This window comes from Piliocolobus tephrosceles, chromosome 2, assembly GCF_002776525.5.
Source record: "Piliocolobus tephrosceles isolate RC106 chromosome 2, ASM277652v3, whole genome shotgun sequence".
Taxonomy (NCBI): Eukaryota; Metazoa; Chordata; class Mammalia; order Primates; family Cercopithecidae; genus Piliocolobus; species Piliocolobus tephrosceles.
This window is the reverse complement of record NC_045435.1, coordinates 46889448-46910042: the sequence shown is the minus strand read 5'-3', so window position 1 is coordinate 46910042 and position 20595 is coordinate 46889448. Positions and strand designations below refer to the sequence as shown.

Genomic DNA, 20595 nt, shown 5'->3' with positions numbered 1-20595 from the left:
CTCTCTGCCCTTCTCTAAGATTGCTCATTGCTCAGTAGGCAATTCACTGCTTTAAGTCACCCTGTTCACCAGGCTCTCTTAGGCTTGCCCTTGGCATCTCTTCAAAAACCCCAACAGACTAGTAAGGACTGGCAATGTGGAGTTGCTGAGAGTAGGAGAGGACGCTGCATGTTCAGCTTCCACTGAGCTTTAGGTACATTAGTTACAATACCATCTGCATAATTTCCACTTAACCCGTCATTACTAAGTAAAATGAACCAAGAACACCCCTGGAGCAAACACTCAATGTGGGATGCACTGCACTCCTATAGGAAATGATTAATAAATCTGCAAATTACCTATCCTGAGTGATTGGAAATAAACCTGTGACAAATCTGGGCATGTTCCTGTGTAGAAATGGCAAGCTCCACCCAACACCACCACTACCGTACACACAGGCGGCTCGGGCACTCTTCCTGGTGTAAGTGCTGGTTTTCGGATCAAGTGACATAGCTGTGTTATGTTCTAGAGTTCTCTGCCTCCCGGTCTGCCTTCTCAATAGACTGAAGATATTGTCTCATTCCGAGACCACTCTTTCCCAGGAGGTGAGTGTTCTATGTATGAGGGGTGTTTGCACATGCATCTTTACGTGCACGCATGATGGGGGAGGGGGGAGAATCTATCCATGGGCTACTCCTTCTTTCACTCAGTCTGAGTTACATTACTTGCATAAATTATTCCAAAGCTCCAAACTTATAACTGGGCAATAACTAAAAGTATACAGGCTCCAAAGCCACACAGACCTGGGCTCACACACCATGGCAGTTCACCTCTCATCTCCACAACTTTTACCACTAAAATTAAGGCAGCAACTGCCCCAGCTTTATATTGCTGTGACAATTAAATGAGATAACCCACTAAACACACTCAACATAGTGCTGGGCATATATAAGGTGCTCAAAAACAGGAATAATTTTAATAACCTGACTGGGTCTTAGAGCCCCTGGCAGCCAAGGCCTTACCTCCAAGTCTTCTTTCTTCTCCCTGTCCATAAATGGGCTCTGGTATGGTCTCAAGGTCTCTGCCCACCACTCGGCATCAACCCGGCACTTGCGGGTCACTGTCATCCAGGCTGGGTCATACCTCTGTGTGACATCTCGGACCCAGCCGTCACTGTCAATGCCCACCACATAGGTCACGGGCTTGGTGGCGTACCTGTAACAGGTCAGAGGCTGGCCCACCACGCCGTGCACACAGTCCACACATATCCACTTTTCCTCCTGCTCACAGAACACCTCTAGCCACTGGTCTACACCAGCTATGCTCCTTTTTTCTGCCTTCTCACCATCGCTGGACATTTTCTTGCCTCTTTTACTGCTCGAAGAGCTTGAGGATGCCGCTGGCAAGCTTGGGTCCTTATGATGGCTCCCACATTGGGTCCTGGAGGCACTCTTAGACCCAGCCTTTGTCCTCTGAGGAGCGGGGGCCTTCCTCTGCTTTGGAGGGCCAGGTTCGGAATCCTCATCAGAGGGATCAGAGGCTTCTCCACTGGAGAGCTCAAAATCAGAGCCACTGCCAGCTTCATCACTCCCACTCTCCTCTTTATAAGACACCCTGGAGACCACCCGCCGCTCCCGGCCATGTAGACGTCGCTGGGTTGCCTTCTCCTGCTTGTCTCCTGGGCCCTGGTCTTCCTCGCTGGAGGAGAGCTTCCTCCGTTTCTTTCTGCCTCCCTTGCTCCTCTTCCCTTTGGCACTTGGCTTACAGGTGCCCTTAGCAAAGGTTTCCTCTTGTTTGGTTCCTTTGCTGGTCTTTGGCTTGGTGTGGTTTTCTAGAACTTGGCTGGAAGTTTCTGAGCAGCCTCCCAAATCCGCAGTCAGTCTCTCCTTGGAAGGTTTCTTTCCCTTAAACAGAGTAAGAAATTTTGCTTTGCTTTCTTTTTTTCCCTCTTTTGCTAATAATATGATAGAAATCCTGTAATCTAATAGGGTTAATTCACTAGCTAGAGAACCAATACATCAAGATGTCCCCAGCTCAGACAGGGATCAACCAGCTATCCCTCAGGGTTGTATGCATGTATGGCTAAAATCTGTAGCATCTTAGATAAGGCCACAGTATAATTATTTTCACCCTAACGGTAAAGAGAAAAGAACATGGGATTTGGAAACAGTCAAACATGGGTTTGAATTCCAGTTCTAACTCTTATTGGTTATGTAAATTATTTAACTTCCGAGTTTCAGTTTCCTCAGCAGTACTACTACCCACCTTGGACATATGCATTTTGCAAACAAATACGTATGAACTTAATACAGTTGTAGTTTTAAGAATACAGATATTATGAAAATCAGCTTCTAGACCATCAGGCTTCAGATAATGCCAATACCCCAATGAGTATAGCATTTAGCTTCTTGAAGCTAACCCAGAGCACCTCAAAACTCAGTGCTTCACTCATCAGCACTTCTTGGAGCAAGTGAGGACAGGCACCATTCCACCCAATTTACACAACAGAAACAAAAGCAGCACTCTGCACACATGAAGCTCAGGCTGCCAGATATCCACTCATGTGCCCGAGTCTTCCCTAACACAGTGTATGTGCAAGGCTCGAAAGAACCCACACTCCATGAATACTAGCTCTTAAAAATATAATAATGATCAATTTTTTTAAGTGTGACAATTCCCTGTCAACTGCTGCTCTTCTCTGGCAGCCCTGAGCACCTCACCTTTGCTGCTGCTGACTTCAGAGGAATTGGCTGTAGAGACAATACCAGCCGGGTCAAGAGCTGCAGAGCCCGGAGAATCAGTAAGAATATCTATGATGAAAAGGAATAACATAGTTATCCTAAGAAAGTAATTAAACATGTAATGAGTTCAATGTTGTTTGTTATGGTGCTTGTTCAAGACAGGGAAAAGTTGGAAACAGCCAGACTTTCTAACAGTATGCGATGGGCGATGGAAACGCCACACACTGTTAAAAATGATGATGCAGAGGTTTCTCTTCATAGAAGAACAGGAACATACTCGTCATATATTAAAGGAAAATAGAATTTTTCCTTTAAAAAGTATGATGTGATTACATTTTTATAAGAAAAAATATGAAAATATAAATTTAGACATACATGTATATTTGAAAAAGTATCCATATACTGGGTTATGGGTGTTTACAGGATTTTTTTCTCTGCTTACCTATCTTCTGATTGTTCTGTAGTCAATATGTGTTGTGTTTGTGACTAAAATAATAAAATGAAATACCACTTTGGGAAGAAGTAGTAGAAAATATCATTATCATCAGATCACCTAAGTCTGTTCCCTGTTTTCCATTTTTCCCCACATTGAATCTTTAACTGAGTCTGCAGCTCTGAACACTGTTAACTTGGAAGTCTGGGAGCCCCTCAGGGGACCTGACCTTCAACGGCAACAGTGATAATGTACTCGGGCAAGGCCTTCCTACACGGGTCTCCAGGTCCCAGCATCTCTCTTTGATTACTGCCACAGCCTCGGGAGAAAGTCCGGTGTGAGGAGCCATGTTATGGTGCGATAAATGATTGCTTTTGCCTTGTTTCTTCTGCGGCTAAAAATTTCCAAAGTGTCAAGGTCATGAAAGACAGGGAAAGATCAAAACACTGTCACACACTGGAGGAGACATGATGACTAAATACAAACCAGTATCATGGAATAGAAAAAGGATATCAGTGGGAAAACTTGGAAAATCCAAATAATGTCTGTAGTTTAGTTGACGGCATTGTACCAATATTAATTTCTCAGTTTCTTATTGTATAGCATGGCACAGGAGCACAGGTCCAGAAGTCTGGATAACTAAGTGTTCACCACTAGCTGAGTGACTTCCCTAAGCCTGGATTTCTGCATCTAGAATAATCCCTGCCTCAGCTTCCTCACACAACTCTAAAGAGGATTAGACAAGATAATGGAGCTGACAGGACTCTGGAAATAGTCTAGTGCTACCCAAGCACACACAGTCACCACCTTTAATAAGAAATCTATCAATGTACATTGCTGAGGAAAAAAAACAGGTTACAGAACTATATGATCCCTACAAATTAGATAATGTAGAGAAAATGGACAAAATCCCAGAAACATACACACGACCAAACCTGACTCAAGAAGTAATGGAAAATCTGAACAGATCTGTAACAACAGATCGAGTCAGAAATCAAAAACCTCCCAACAAAGAAAAGTCTAGGACTAGATGACCTCACTGGTGAACTCTAGCAAACATTTGAAGAGGAATTTACCTCAATCTTTCTCAAACTCTTCCAAACATTAGAAGAGGAAACATTTTTTAACTCATTCTACGAGGCAAGCATTACCCTGATGCCAAAGCCAGACAAATACATCACAAGAAAATAAACCAATTTATGAATATAGATGCAAAAATCCTGAATAAAATACTAACAAACAAAATTGAACAACATATTAAAAGGCATATACAACATGACCAAGTGGGACTAATTCTAGGAATGCAAGGATGGTTCAACATAAGAAAATCAATCAATTACATATACATTAAAAGAATGAAGGAAAGAAAATCCAGAGGACCATTTCAACTGACACAGAAAAATGTATCTGAGACAATCCCACAGGCTTTCATGAGAAAAAAAAAATTCAGAACACTAGGAATAGAAGGAAACTGAGTCAGCATCATAACCCAGAGCCAGCATGATACTTAATGGTGAAAGACTGAAAGCTTTCCCCATGAATTATCAGGAACAAAAGAAGGATGCCTGATGTCACGACCATTATTCAACACTGTACTTGAAGTCCTAGCCAGAGCAATTAGGCAAGAAAAAGACACAAAAGGCATGCAAACTGGACAGGAAGAAGTAAAATGATCTACTCATAGATACCACATGGGATCCCATACATAAATGAACAAGAAAGCTAGTAGAGTTAATAAATGAATTCAGCAAAGCTGCAGGGTACAAGACAACACAAAAAAGTCAGTTGTGTTTCCATACATTTGCAATGAACAATCTAAAAGAGAAATTAAGAAAACAATGCTATTTCCAACAGCATCAAGAAGAATAAAGTACCTAGGAAAAAAATTTAACTGAGGTGAAACACTGTACACTGAAAACTACAAAATACAGCTGAGAAATTAAAGACAAAAATAAAAGGAGAGACATCTATGCTTATAGACTAGAAGACCTAATAACCAGATGGTAATGGCACACAAATTAATCTACAGATTCAGAGCAGTTCCTATCAAAATTCCAACAGGTTTTTCACAGAAATGGAAAAACAGATTATCAAATTCATATGGAATTGCAAGAGGCCCCAGATAACCCAAGCATACTGTAAATGAACCAAGTTACACTGAGGCTTCCTGATTTCAAAACCTACTACAAAGCTATAGTAATCAAAACCCTGTTGTACTGGTGTAAGAACAATAACATAGAATTGAGAGGCTGGAAATTAACCCATACGTTTATGGCCAGTTGATTTTTGAAAAGGATGCCACGACCATCCAAGCCCCATTGAAAAAATCGTCTCTTCAACAAATAATGCTGGGACAAATGGCTATCCACATGCATAAGAATGATGTTGAACACCTACCTGATACGTGCAAATATTCAATGTATGTAAGAGCAGTAACTATAAATCTCTTACAAGAAAACACAGGGGTCGATCTTTATGACCTTGGATTTGACAGTGGAATCTTAGATATGACACCAAAAGCACAAAGAGCAAAAGAAAAACAGGTAACTTAGACTTTGTCAAAATTCAAAACTTCTGTGTATCAAAGGACTTCATCAAGAAAGTAAAAAGACAACCTACAGAATGGGAGAACTATGTGCAGAGCATGTATTTTGATAGGTAACTAATATCCAGAATACATAAGGAGCTCTTACAAATCATCAACAAAAAGGCAACGTAATTAAAAAATAGGCAAATACTTGAATAGACATGTCCTCAAAAAAGATACACAAATGACCAAGAAGCCCATGAAAAGACACTCATCATCATCAGTCATTGGAGAAATGCAATCAAAACCACAATGAGGTATCACTTGACACCCATCATACTGGCTATAATCAAAACACTGGAAAATAACCAAGTGTTGGCAAAGATTTGGAATTCTTATGCATTGCTGGTGGGAATGTAAAATGGTAGAGTAACCGTAGAAAACAGTTTGGTGGTTTCTCCAAAAGTTATACATAGAATATACATATGACCTAGCAATTTTAATCTTAGGTATATACCCAAAGGAAATGAAAACAGGGTGTGTAAATAAATATATGTACAGACATTGTTAACAACACTCTTCACAACAGCCACAAGGTGGAAACTAACGAAATGTCCGCCAATGGATAGAGAAAATATATATACATGTAATGGAATCTTATTCAGCCATAAATATTAATGAAATACTGATATATGCTAAAATGCACACGAATCTTGAAAACATTATGCTAAGCAAAAGACAGGCACAAAAGGCCACATAGTGTATCATTTCTTTTATGCTAAATATCCTGAATAGGTAAATCCACAGAGACACAAGACAGATTGGTGGTTGCCATGAGTGGGGACAGGAGGTAACAACGGGGTATTTAATGGGTACATACAGGGTTTCCCTTGGGGGTCACAAAAACATTTTGGAAATAGAGGTGGTAGTTGCACAACACTGTAAATGTACTAAATGGTCACTGAATTGTACCCCCTCTTTAAAAGCTATATGATCCCATTTTGCTTAAACAAATAAGCAAACAAAACAAATACATATGTACACAAATACACAGGAAGCAAGTCTGGGAGGACAATACTAAAATATTAATGAGTTACCAGCCTGGCCAACAGGGTGAAGGGTGAAACCCCATCTCTACTAAAAATACAAAAATCAGTCAGGCATGGTGGTGCGAACCTGTAATCCCAGCTACTTGGGAGGCTGAGGAATGAGAATCACTTGAATCTGGGAGGTGGAGGTTGCAGTGAGCTGAGATCGCACCACTGCACTCCAGCCTAGGTGGCAGAGAAAGACTCTGTCTCAAAAAAAAAAAAAGAGGTTTTCTTTGGGCAGCATATTATAACATCATTATCAGCCTTGCCAAATATCTTAGGCTTTTTAAAAGCAATACAGAAGAAGAGAACTAAAGATGTCAACCATTTGGCCTCTACAGATATGAAAAATCTGTCTTTTTCTCCAGAGAATCTGGGACTTCCAGATTGAACTGTATGGATTAATAGGAATCTTCTAGGGATAAAACCACATTTCGATCTCTGTTTTTGTTTTATTCAGACAGAGCCTTACCTACAGGTGCCTGTAGGCATTTGATAAAGCCTGCCTGTCCCTGGAGCACTCTGCTATCACGATTCTGTTTTATGGACAGAACCCTCCTCACTGCACTGCTGCCTGCCAGTGTCATCACCCAAATGTGAGATACAAAAACACATTCTCAAGGACTTCAGCATCCCATTTGAAAAAACATTTTCTTGGGACTTTTGAAGACAAAATTGGAATAATTAATGAAAATTTTTCTAGCACATCTGACCAAAAATTATGGGCTTTTTGGTACACCAGCACTAGAGGCGACAGGGAGGAAAGCACGCAGGCCTGCCACTCAGACTCCAATCCCAATCTCGATTCTCAGGCTCACCAAGGAAAAGATCTTAGAGGCATCAAGTAGCTATTCTGAGCTTCAGCAGCTATCAACGTCATTATGAGGACTAAGGTAGTGTTGGTAACACACTAGGAATGGCATCTGGCACATGGCTGCCATTATCATTAGTTACCAGTACTGATAAAAAACAGTGATCTGGAAGGAATCACTTACATGGACCAATTCCTCGTCATCTCGAGCAGAGTAAATAGCAAATCTCCTTTCCAATGTAGTCTGCAGGTTATCTTGTTCACTGGCTGAAAGCTCTGCATTAACTGTAAATGTTGCAATGAACCTGGGGAGAAAGCAGGCATTCCTTGTGTCAGAGGTCAGGGCAAAGGGGAATCTTCATTTACAGCCAAGAAAATCAAAAGAGGGAGTGAATCATGAGACCCGCCTGCCCCTGTCCTACTTTCCCCAGCCTGTCTGGCTAACTCCTTTCATCACTGCAGACCCAGCTCAGACTTTACCTCCTTGGGGAGCCTTCCCAGACCTCCCAGCTGAGAAAAGTGCCCCTGCTCTGTGAGCCTGCAGTTCCCAGAACACCCCTTTCAGGGCACTCCTCATGCCACCCTGTAATTACCTGGTATGTATTTGTCTCCCCACCAGTCTGGGAGCTACACCAGGGCAAGATCATACCTGGCATTTCTCTATCTTCAATGCCATGCCCACCACCTGATCCATAGTTACCATCTCAGGGAAGGTCTACGGAAGTGATCTGAACCCAGTCTCTGAGAGAAACACAAATCCTATACTCCCCAGCTCTGCAGGACAGGCAGAGGGCCTTACCACTTCACCAGGTTTGAGAGGTAGTAGGTGTCCACATCTCGAGGCAGCACTCTGGTAAAGTGGGCTGGGATGATGGAAAGGCCAATAGCACGCAGATCTGGTTGGCTGCAGATGTTATTTCGATAGAAGCCATTTGCCAGCAGACAGAGAAGGTGAACCTGTAAAAAGGAAAGGAGGAAGGGGCAGCATGGAAGGAAGGCCAGAGACCAGGAGGAACTTTTGCTGCCAAAATCAAGACATCCTGTGGGAAAGAAATATGTGTTGCCATTTCTACATATAAGAAAGTAAAAATACTAGTATTGGCCACTTCCCAAGCCTGTCTTTCACCCTCTCTTTTTCTCTCCATATACTCATTCCTTCAAAGGAATCATCAAAACTCAAAGCTTCAAAATACAAACTGCTTTGTTTTCAAAATACAAACTGTTTTTCTTTTGGTCTTGTCTTTTAGAGATACATACTGAAAGATTTCTGGATGAAATGCTGTCATATCTGGGGTTTGCTCCACAAGATCAGGAGGAAAGGCAAGTGGGGTGGAGCTGGTGAGACTGCTGGAAGCCTGTGGAAGCCGGTGGTTGGACGCAGCTCACTGGGCTCACTGGGCTGCTCTCACCACCTCCTTGGGTCTTTGAGCCCAACCTTCTGTCACAGGCTCCACATCTTCGCCCTTCCTCTGACCCCAAAACCCACCCTTCATCCACCTACTAAAATGATTATATGGCCTCTTCCCCTCTTTTCAAACACTGCTTTGCGTCATTTTCCCTTCAACCTTGGCTTCCTCCTCCCCTACTAACAGTCGCTCTATTTTAATCAATAGTGCTGCCTCTCTTTCCTCACTCAGGTCTCAAACCTGAGAGTCATCTTCCCTTTCTTTCACCTCCAGCACCCAACAAGAGGTGAAAGGCACAAAGCTGTCTCATTTCTTGCCCCAGGCCTGGATGAAGGAGGCAACCCTCTCTAACTTCATCACCATCCTTGCACCTCTAGATTTCTGGAGCAGCTGCACATAAAGCATCTCCCCCCTCCCATCGCTATCCTCTCTGGCAGCCCACCATCCATCAAAGGGAAACCAAAGCCTGCCCTCCCTTCACCCCCACCCCCCAGCCTATACACTCCACACATGCAGGTGAGCTGGGTGCCTTGCCATCCCCTCCACAACTTGGCTAGAGTCTTCAACTTTTTCTCCTAGACCCGACTCTAATCCTTTCTCCTACATAAAGCCTTGCCCAGCTCCACAGAGCCATGCTGATCTCTTTCACTGTTCCAGGCATAGTCTTGAGTTTCTCTGTTTGGAAGTCCTTGTTCCATTTAGAGATCAGATACTCCTCAATTGTAGGAAATAAGCTTTATCCAAGTCTCTATCCCCACCACGCCAAGCACCTTGCTAGGTGTATATACGTGTTCAATAATTATCAGGTAAAGTTAAAAGCCAGTGCCTGCAGCTGGGATTAGAATTAATGATGTTAAATGGCTGAAAGCAGAGATGGAAGGCAAGTACTCGTTATTTAGCCTCTGCTGCATGCCAGGCATTGTGCTGTAAGTTACCTTACCTACAATACACAACCACCCTCCCAGGCAGACACTATTACTACCCCTACTTCCCCGATGAGGACACAAATGCTCGGGAGAGTGTAAGAAACTTGCCCTGGCCATAGAGTGAGCAGCAAAGCCAGAAATAAAGCCTCGGTGAGCACAAGCTCTTACCGCTGACAACAAACAGTCCTTCCCCATCATCCCTTGTCCTTACCTTGTGTGTGTCCGCATGGACCTCTTTATTGAAACGTTTCATTGCCCTCCGAAGATGTGTCTCAAACTCCAGTTTTATCTTTTCACTGCAACACATAGTGAAAAATCTGGGAATGAAGTAGGGAACTGAAACCAGATTCCACTCCCCCAGGCAATTCCTTCTCCTTGGATGACAGTGAATCACGCTCCCTGTTTCCCTACACAAGGCTGTGCTACTCAAGTCCATCTGCAACCCAGCTATTTCCTGCAGGCTCTTTGGCTCCTTCTCATCAGCAAACCTTGGCCTGGGACATTGTGTACCCAGACAACCCTCCTCTCAACCAACAGCAGACCACACCTCACCTACATGCCTCAAAGCTCACTTCTTCCAGGATGTCTTCTCTGGCTGTCCAACTCTTCCGACTACTGACTCTCTACTTAGCAGCCATTACCTTTATTAATGTTAAATTAACACATCGTCATTTACGTGACATTGTTATAGTGTAAAATCTCTTTCAGTCTGTATACCATGAATCTTCAAGACAACTTGACACTTCTTGAATGATCTGTATTATCTCCCTCTTCTGTGCCTAGTAATGTGCCCATCGCACAGTGTACTTCCCAAGCCATCAGAGGCTCCATATTCCCAGGTCATCAGAGGCTGCAGAGGTACTCCAGGATGGTGGGGAGGATAGGGGCTCCCTACCACGGTGGGCACTGCCTCAAGTCCTGCAGCGTGACATGGTAGGGAAAACGTGAATTCCAAGTCAATGAGAAGGATTAGGTCTCAGCTCCTCAATTACCGGCTGAGTGACTCCTGAAACATTACTTAGTGTCTCTGAGCCTCTGGCTCCTCATTCATAACACTTTTCTAAGGATTAGGTAAGATAACGGATGACCTGCTCAATCCTTGGCACACAGGAGTTCCCTCTCCTCATCCCCCACCCCAGCCAGGACACGAAGGTGTCTCATTCAAGTCTCTAAAGGTAAATCAGGTTCCTGACCCAAGGTTCTCAAAAACTTTGATACTCAGTCCTGGTCCCGTACAAGTTTCTCCAAAGTCCTCCTAAGCAGCAGCTGTTGCCAACTACATGTGATAGGAGCCTAGAAGCAAGGGCCTAAGCTTACCTTCTTTCTCTTGTCTTCGCCTGCTCTGGCGTTTCAATCTCTATCTCCACTGGCTTCACAGGCAGAAGAGATTGAGAGAAGTCTGTACTTTCTCTCACGTCACCCAGCACAGGCTCACTAAGTTCTATCAACAAGCATTTTAAAAAATCAGTAATAGTAATAACAATAATAAAAGCTACTGTACTGAACAGAATCAAGGTTCTGCTGGGAAGGAGGAAGTGAGGCATGAATGTGAGAGAGATAGCCCGCAGAGACCCCTAGGCATGCCCTGCCCTGAGTCCTACCATGTGCCAGGCACTGTGATGAGTGTTATATATTCATGTGTCTCATTTAACCCACGCAGTCTTTATATAAGGGACCTAAAGCATAGAGATACTGGGTTGAATCAGATATAGATCCCTCTATTAAAAAGCTAACACTCATGCATGTATGTATATACTTCAAACTCTTTAAAAAAAAAAAAGTCAAATGAGAATAATCTCCTTTTCTCTGCATTCTATTTCACTATAATAACAATTAGCACAAATTGCTTTGTATAGAGTCATGACTTAAGTGTCTGTCTTTCATTCTCAAAGTGACAAGAAATACATCCTTTTCATCTCTTCGCACCCTACATTGCTTGTATACAGTAGCTGAAAAGGACTGAACTTGCTGAACTGGATCTAATTGAAAACTTCATTAGCAAATGTTCCTTAAAAGAGGCTCTGGGCCTAGAAGCCATGACATCTCACTGGCAAAGAATGCATCCAATGCCAGATCTTGGTCTCTATACACGAATCTCTATTAAAATGAACCACAGCTTCTTGAAGAAAAAAAGCTGGTTTCAAGTCTACAGCAAGAAAAGTATAAGCCGAACAAAAATGTTCTCAAAGACTAACGAGGTCATGTCAAAAGGACATGGTAGTACAGCTAGCTTAAAGGTAGCATGACTAGAAGAGGAACAACCTGACATTAGAGGTGGCTTAATCAATGCAAGATGAGGTTTAAAGCATCACCTAGGAAGGATTCTTGCCAAAAAAAAAAAAAAAAAAAAAGTTTAATCAAAATTAAATCACATCTTTGGATTTAGTTTACAAGAAATACAGGGATATTGAAACAAGTTTAACAACATCAAAAGATGTGTGACTGTTTATCAGACAAAATCAGAACATGAGACAGTCTACAAAACAAAAGACTACGACCCTTCAAAAAAGGCAGTGCTATGAAAAGCAAAACAAGGTGGTGGGCGGGAGCTACTGCTCTATATTAAGAGACTGAAGAGACTTAACGATCAAATACAAGGCTTGGTTGGATCTTGGTGTGGAAAAAGAAACAGTAATAAAGGATGTTTTTGTAACAATTGAGGACTTATTTTTCATTTTCTTAGGTATGATAAGGTCATTTTGTCATGCACGAGAATGTCTAATTATTAGGAAATGCATGCTGAAGTATTCAGCAGTGGAATATCAGAATATCTACAACTTATTTTCAAATGGTTCCACAATGAATATTTACAGAGGGAAACATACAGTCAACGTGGCAAAATGTTAATGAACCTAGGTGAAGAGGACATATATTACATTTTTCACTTTTTTGATAAATTTGAACACTTTCAAAATAAAAAGGTGGGGAAAAGTCAGGCCAGACAGAAGGAATCAGGGATGATAACATTAGCTGGTATTTACTGTGAGTGTATAATACATTAGGCCCATTACATTTGCAAACTTTCTTTTCCCCACAATAATCCTACAGCCTATACTGTGAATGGTTCACACTAAACATTCAGTGTTTACAGAGTGTTACCACTGAGAAAACTCAGTTCAGAGAGGTGAAGTTACTTGCTCAAGATTAAATTACTCACTCACACTGCTACCTAAGTGGCAAAGTTGAGCACTGAACCCAGTTCTAACTACTTTCAAAGCCTGTGCTCCTTCTAAATAGTGCTGCCTCTCTATTTATATCTACCCCATTGACAGTCACCAGAGGAAGAGAGTAAACAGCCTTCTTTGGTAACTTGGCCATGAGTTTTTCCATATATAGCAAAGCAAGTCCCTAGTACAACCTTATCTGTGGTCTAATTAGCTCAAAAGGAAACAACAGGATTGCAATTAGTGATTTGACTCCAAACAGAATCAAACAAACAAAAAAAACAAACAGAACCAAAGAGTTCTGAAAACAAAGAGAGATGTTTCACCTTCAACCTCTTCCCAGTCATCTTCACTTTCTTCCTCTTCTTCGTTGCTGTCTTCATTCATGGTAGCCCCTCTCTTCAGATGGTGTGCCTTCTTGAGGTCACTTGGAAAGTCCCTGTGTAAAGACCACAGGAAGGAAGATGAAGAAGGCTCAGATATCCTAGAGTTCCATTCAAGCTAAATGGAATTTTTAAAACCCCTCCTATTTATTGAGAATCTGTGGCAACTATTTAAAGATGATTAGTAAGCTCTGCGCCTCACTTCCTCCATCAACACGTGTCTCAACATCTTATCAAGACGTGCTATGATCATCTAATACACACCAGATGTGCTGTCAAAAAACCTCCAATCTAGATCTGTGTGAAAGAAAACATAGCTGTGCCTAGACATGACAAGGAAAAGTTAGAAGACACCAAAATAATAACATGAGTTCCAGAACTGTGATATCTGTGTGATATACATGCATTTGGAGGCCAGAAAGAGTAAAATTTACATTTACTTATCCTACTATAAGCCTACTCAGACTTCTTTTCCATCTTAAGAAATATGATGTAAGGAGACTGAAGTTCGTGGCATTCTAACTTCAAGTAGGGATGTGACTACACATAGGTGAGTCATAAATAACAAGATACATAGACAGCTAGCTAGCTAAATAGATAACAACATAGATAAGTAGTTGGCTAAACAATGGTTCAAGACTAAGTACTTGCTGATTCGTAATATATTTCTGCAAATTCATATACAAAATGTGTCTAGGGTATCCAGTTACTTTTAACTTGTGTAAACTTTGGCACTTGGTACCAAGTGAGAATATTATCTAGGATTTTGGCATAAACATTTAAAATAGCCAATCATCAATCTTGAGCTCTAGTAATATGCTCTTTTTTTAGGGTACCACTTTCCCTCAACACCACAGCAATAAAAATTTCCCCTTAGAATGAACATAGCAGAAATGACCACAGTCAGTGCTCAGAGGAGAGGGAAAGGGGAACTCAGAGCTTTCCTTGGCAGTATCATGGCCTATCTCTATGTATATGTCTCTGGAGATACAATTCAACTAGAGGGGAGGCAACTGGAAAGTAGTAAGCTCAGAGGCATTCTTCTGAAAAGTCTAGGGGAGGCCAGGTACAGAGGCTCATGCCTGTAAGCCCAGCACTTTGGGAGGCTGAGCTGGGCAGATCACCTGAGGTCAGGAGTTCAACACCAACATGGTAGAACCCCATCTCTACTAAAAATACAAAAAGCAGCCAGGCATGGTGGTGGGTGCCTACAGTCCCAGCTACTCGGGAGGCTCACTTGAACCTGTGAGGCAGAGGTTGCAGTAAGCCAAGATTGCATCACTACACTCCAGCCTGGGCAACAGAGTGAGACTCCACTAAGGACGGGACGGGACGGGACAGGGACGGGGACAGGACGGGACGGGACAGGACGGGAAGGGAAGGGAAGGAAAGTCTAGAGAAAAGAAGAGATGAACCACAGCAGAAAATCAGCATGCTGTCCTGTGTCCCTTCCTGTGCTCTCTACTGGACTACTCTCTCATGCCAGGACCAGAGGCTGCTGGAAAAGCCAATACTGGGAGTGAGGATTTGTTTAACAAGCAAAGGAAAAACTACCCCTCTGTTCTTCCTCTTCTCCCTACCCCTCAACTTTCTTAAGAGGCAGATAACCAAGTGTTCCCTGGGCTCATAATCATTGTTCACAACATATTACTATAAATGCTCATTCACTGCAAAAATACTTTTTCAGTTTCTGCCAAATAAAAGGCCCTGCAATCGATGCTACAGGGCATATGAAAATGAACTCCACATGGTTCCAGCTCTCTGAGAGGTCACAGGGTAGTAAGCCTGGGTATGTGGCGTGGTAACAATAACTGGTAGACATATCACACTCCCTAGAAGCACTACAGGAAATCAGAGGAGAGAAGGGGGAAGAATCAGTGAAGCCTCTAGAGTAGGTGGTTTCGGATCTGCATCTTCAAGATGGAAGCCAGCAAGCACTCCAGGTAGAGGGAATACCATGAGCACAATGCAGGTGCAGAAAGTACAAGAATGTGTTCAGTGAATGATGAGAAGTCCAGGTGGGCCAGAGAAGAGCGTCCTTGAGGAAAGTAGTATGAGATAAAGCTGGAATGGCAGGTAAATATTTTGTGATACATCTAATATTTTTGTGTAGTAGAAAGAACACTGGACCAGGAGTCAGAAGACCTGGGTTCTCCTACTTCTGCCACTGTCTGGCTGTGGAAGCATGAATAAATCACTTTCTGCACGCTATCACTGTTCTTACCTGTAAAGTTTCCAGTTCTTACAGGTCTGAGTTGTACCTAGAAGAGCTTAAAGATCCAATCTTCCATGGACCCCAGTGACAAGTAAGAATAGAAGTTTTCATTACTCACAATTCTCTGATGAGAAAAATAAAGACCTGAGACGAAGCTTTGCAGGCATCTCACCTGAAGTCATCCCCATCGCTGAGGGCTTCGTCCTTTATAACCTTGAGGTTTTCAGATTTAACAGTCACCTTGGCCACTTTCTTTTTTGCTGGACCACCTGCTGAACCCCCAGGATCACTGCAGCCTCTCTTCCTCTTTCCTTGTGAAACTTTGGAGAGAAGGCTCTTCTTTGGGGGTTTCTCATCTTCAAAGGCATCTAGGTGACCATATAGAACATGAGGTGAGGGGTTGAAGGAAAGGTGGAGGCAGTGCAGCTTATGGGCAAGGGCATGAAAAGGCTCTATGATCTGTCTCCAAACCCGATCTCCATCACCTGTTCACCATCCCCTGTCTGGTGAGCAACCAGCTCTCAGCCTCCACCCACCTGCGGCTAGTCTATGTTTATAGTAAAAACCATTTTCCTTTATCAGCACTTTACTTCTCCTATGACTACAGAAAATACCACAGGACTCAAATAAAACCTAACTTCCAGATCTTAAATGTCAGCCAGGAAAACACAACATCCTGGAAAGGAAAATACAACAAGATTCCTGCCAGGAAAATACAACATCCATTAATTAGCACCCTATTTATTTATCATCTGCCAAGACTAATTGTTTGTCTTAGGGATACTGCACTCCTCTTAAGTAAAATGTTAAGTACATAAACATGTCCAAGTTTTACCACAACATCATTACTATTAATCTACATTTCTGCCAACCTTCAAGATCAAACTGCTCAAAACACATACTGCTCTGAAACCTTTCCAATGTAACCCAAATGGCATTTGTATACCAACCACCTCAGCAAACTTACAGTTGGAAAAAGACAGCAATAATTCAAAAGTATTTTCTTAAAATAATTATTTTTTGTTAAAGGGAAATAAAAAATGCATAAGCTGCTGATTTTAGTCAAATTGGGGTATCTAAAATTATGGTTTATTTACATATAATAATTATATTAATAGTTTAGTTTTAATAAATAATATGGCAGGGAAGGACAGTTTTTTATTTTGCAAATATATTCACACAAATTATCTTGAATCTGAAATAAATCCTCTTTTGTCTTTGCATGACTCTGCTTCAATTAATTTTAGAAAATAAAAATACTCTACCTTTTATTGAGGTTCCATAAGGGATTGCAACATTAACCTAAAACATAAAATCATTTAATAACGCAGTCTTTTCATTGTTTGCCTAGCTGACTCTCTGGATAGGTATTTATATTCCACAAGAAAATACTTTTGCATGAGGGAAAAAAGACTCTCCCTCTGATCTAGATGAAATCATTATTAAATGTTAATAAAATTCATATCAAAGAAGCATTTCTTTCAATGCTAGATAAATCACTGATTGTTTTTTCTTTAAATGTTTTATAAAAAAGGAATTTATGTACTCCCATTTTTAAACATTTTAGTGGAAACCAAAAAATAAGGAAAAATTTTGAAGTACAAAATATTTCAAAATTCATTTTTTCAAATCTGAGAACAGACTGCCTATTCCAAGGCCAGAGGCTGCATAAAACGTAAGATTTGACAGTTTGAGGAGGGTGGCCCTAAAATTAAGATTTCTGAATCTTACAATGGTATTTAGCCCTCTAATAAGCAAAGACGCGAAATACTTCAATTTCTACTAATCTAAAAAAAAAGCAGGTAGGAGGATACTTCAGAGGCATCACAAACTTTTCTGGTTAGTTAAAAAGCATAGCTTTTATTTCTGTGTTTGAAGAGAAAGGTAGAGGAGTTAAAAAGGAAAGGGGGGAAAAGGAAACACAAAACTCTGAATCAAAAGGATGTTTATAGTATTCAAAAGCATCTAACAATAATCTGAGCGTACAACCATGAGATAATTGTTAAGTAACTTACAGCAGAGCCACACAACAAAATATAATTGAGTCACCCTTTAAGATAAACGATAGATGATGTAATGTTAATCATGCAAAGTTGATTTTACAGCATGCTTTCTGCTATGTAAAAAACAGACTAGAAGGAAACAGACCATTATTTCATGGTGGCTATTTCTGGATGGCAGAAATATGGGTGACTTTCTATTCTTTGCTATTCTTTGGTCCCTAAGCATCTAGAGACTCTTTTCCAGGACTCTCCAAAATTTTGAGTGATCTAATATGCCTAAGCAGCCTCCTTGAGCTCAGCGTTCTTTCAGTAGGGCAGGAATTACCACTGTGGTCTGCTTGCCCATCTACTGGGATTTAATAAGAACACCGGAGTAAACCTTCCAGCAACAACTCACAGCACTCAGAATAAAATTCCAACTCCTTAGCTTGGTATCCAAGCTCAGGCCCTTGCCCACTTCTCCTACCCAGCCCCTCACTCACTGTGTCCAGCCAACTGGCCAAGTTCATTCCCTCCTAAGAGTGTTTAAACACACTGTTCTCTCTGCCTAGAACTCTTTTCCCCAGAACGTCCTATGAATGGCTCAAAATTACACTAACTGCCTCAAAATGCCACCTCCTTACAAAGGCCTTCCCTGACACTGATTCCCATTTAGCTGCCTCTTCCCCAGCCCCATTTAAGTTTGAGGATTTTTTTTCCATCTATAGAAGCATTTTCTGTTATGTACCCAAATAAGTTTTATCACAGCAGTCTAAACACAGGGTGATAGCTCTTACCATTATGTGAATCTGTTTTTTTTTTTTTTTAACTTGTTATCTGCTCTACTTACCCCTCCCCCCCTCCGATTATAATCATGAGAACAGGTGCCTCACCTGTCTTGTTCAACCACTATTATCCTAGTACCTGGAACAGTGCCTGAAAATAGTAGGCGCTCAATAAACAGCCGTTGAAGGAGTTAACGGATTATCACCGAAGGTGTTAACATAGAGAAGAAATGCAAAGAAACCAGAGGTGCTTTAGTAATACAAAGGAAATCATGTGGAAGCCTGTTTTCTTTTTTCCTATTTGTGGAAAGCAGCCAAGTATCACCTTCATTTGCATGTACAGGGGTGCTGTTAAAACCTACACTATTACAGTGTTAGAAACTACACTGACAGTCACCAAATTATTGTCACCTGCGGCCCAAACCACACTTGCTAAGTCTACGCTTCCCCAACAAACCACCAAACCACAACAAAAGTTGTAACTCTGCAAATTTGGAAGCTGCCTTGGGAACTGACTGCTAGCTCCTCTGGCTAGCAGAGTAAACTTGGGTGCATCCTTACCTCCATTTAGGCTGAATGACACCAGCTAGCCCAACTAATTACCTAACATGGGGAAAGCTAAAGCTCTTGGCTTTACATGCTATCTCATTGAAAACTCACAGCCACCCTGTAAGGCAGTTATTATATTTCATAGAAGAAGTTTAGAAGAGCTAAAATATTTGTCCAAAATAATTCACCCAAGTGCATATAACTAAGAATTGAAGCTCTACCAAGCTGGAACCCAGGTGAAGTGTTGAGCTCGGAGGAATGCAGGTAGCATTTCCATCAGATTACAACCTTTAATTTTTAATTGCCATATATCCAAATAACATTCTGACTAGAATACCAGCCCCTTTTTTGTGACTCCTTGCTAAAATAGCAACCATCCTTTAAATCACAGATCAAACAACTTCAGAAAGCATTCCCCGATCACGCTAGTCAAACTTGATTAATCCTTTGGAAGCTACAAAGCCTTGTACCTTCTTCCACAGTATTTAGCACACTCTGCCTTGAATGTCTTACATGCAAATGTCATGTTAACACTACTCTTTGATCCTCCAAGATATGTTTATCTCCCATGTCACCTCATTCGTGTGCAGCACATAGTACTCAAAATACGTTATTTGAATGAGAAAATAAATAAAATGGAACTCAAAATATTATATATGAGGTAAATCACCTTCTAAGTTTAGCAATTATTACCATTTGACCATTTTCAAATGGATGATGAACTTATAATCGGTATAGAAACACAGAATCGAGTGTGATAGCCTTTGCTGGTTACCCAGCAAAGGCTACCTAGTTAATAATCTACCCAGTTATTTCAGGAGACCCAGAAATTCCTTCTACAGCCTGCATTTTGCAATTATTTAAAATATTTATTGGCCAGGCACAGTGGCTCATGCCTATAATCCCAGCACTCTGGCAGGCCGAGGCGAATGGATCACCTGAGGTCAGGAGTTTGAGACCAGACTGGCCAACATGGCGAAACCCCATCTCTACTAAAATACAAAAATTAGCCGGGCATGGTGGCAGTCACCTGTAATACCAGCTACTCAGGAGGCTGAGGCAGGAGAATCGCTTGAACCTGGGAGGCAGAGGTCATGCTATTGCACTCCAGCCTTAGCGACAGAGTGAGACTCCATCTCGAAAAAAATAAAAAATAAAAAATATTTATTTAGCACTTAGCCCTACCAATCGATGGGCCCCGCATCCACAGATTCAACCAACCACAGATGAATATATCTTGAGAAAAAGAATATCCACAAATTTTAAAAATACAGTATGACAACTATTTCCACAGCATCTACATTGTATTAGGTATTATAAGTGATCTAGAGATGAGTTAAAGTATGTTGGAGTATGCGCATAGGTTACATGGAAACACTAGACCACTTGAGGAAACATAAGGTACTTGAGCATCACAGGTTTCAGTATCCGCGGGGTATCTGGGAAGGACCACCTTAGTCTGCTCAAGGAATGTCTGACTTGAAATTTGAAGAAATCAGCCCTGGCAAAAGCCATGGTGGGGGGTCACTCTAGGCCAAAGGAACATCAAAGGAAAAGGCTCGAGAAGTAACTTGGCATATTTGAGGAAGAGAAAGGAGGCCAA

General features: G+C 41.6%; 1 protein-coding gene across 2 annotated transcripts in view; it reads right to left on the bottom strand.

The window, feature by feature from the left end:
- The window catches only part of XPC (XPC complex subunit, DNA damage recognition and repair factor), a 33289-nt gene that overhangs the window by 11621 nt on the left and 1073 nt on the right, over positions 1 to 20595 (bottom strand). The window contains exons 2-9 of one of the 2 annotated variants that reach the window (XM_023196199.2): positions 15849 to 16044; positions 13405 to 13517; positions 11232 to 11355; positions 10126 to 10210; positions 8382 to 8539; positions 7767 to 7887; positions 2700 to 2789; positions 1002 to 1883 (exon numbers count right to left, since the gene is read on the bottom strand). In XM_023196199.2, the coding sequence (XP_023051967.1) occupies positions 1002 to 1883; positions 2700 to 2789; positions 7767 to 7887; positions 8382 to 8539; positions 10126 to 10210; positions 11232 to 11355; positions 13405 to 13517; positions 15849 to 16044 (1769 nt within the window). Of the gene's footprint in view, positions 1 to 1001; positions 1884 to 2699; positions 2790 to 7766; positions 7888 to 8381; positions 8540 to 10125; positions 10211 to 10466; positions 11203 to 11231; positions 11356 to 13404; positions 13518 to 15848; positions 16045 to 20595 lie in introns of those variants that run through there. The other variant, XM_023196200.2, reaches the window with a different exon arrangement.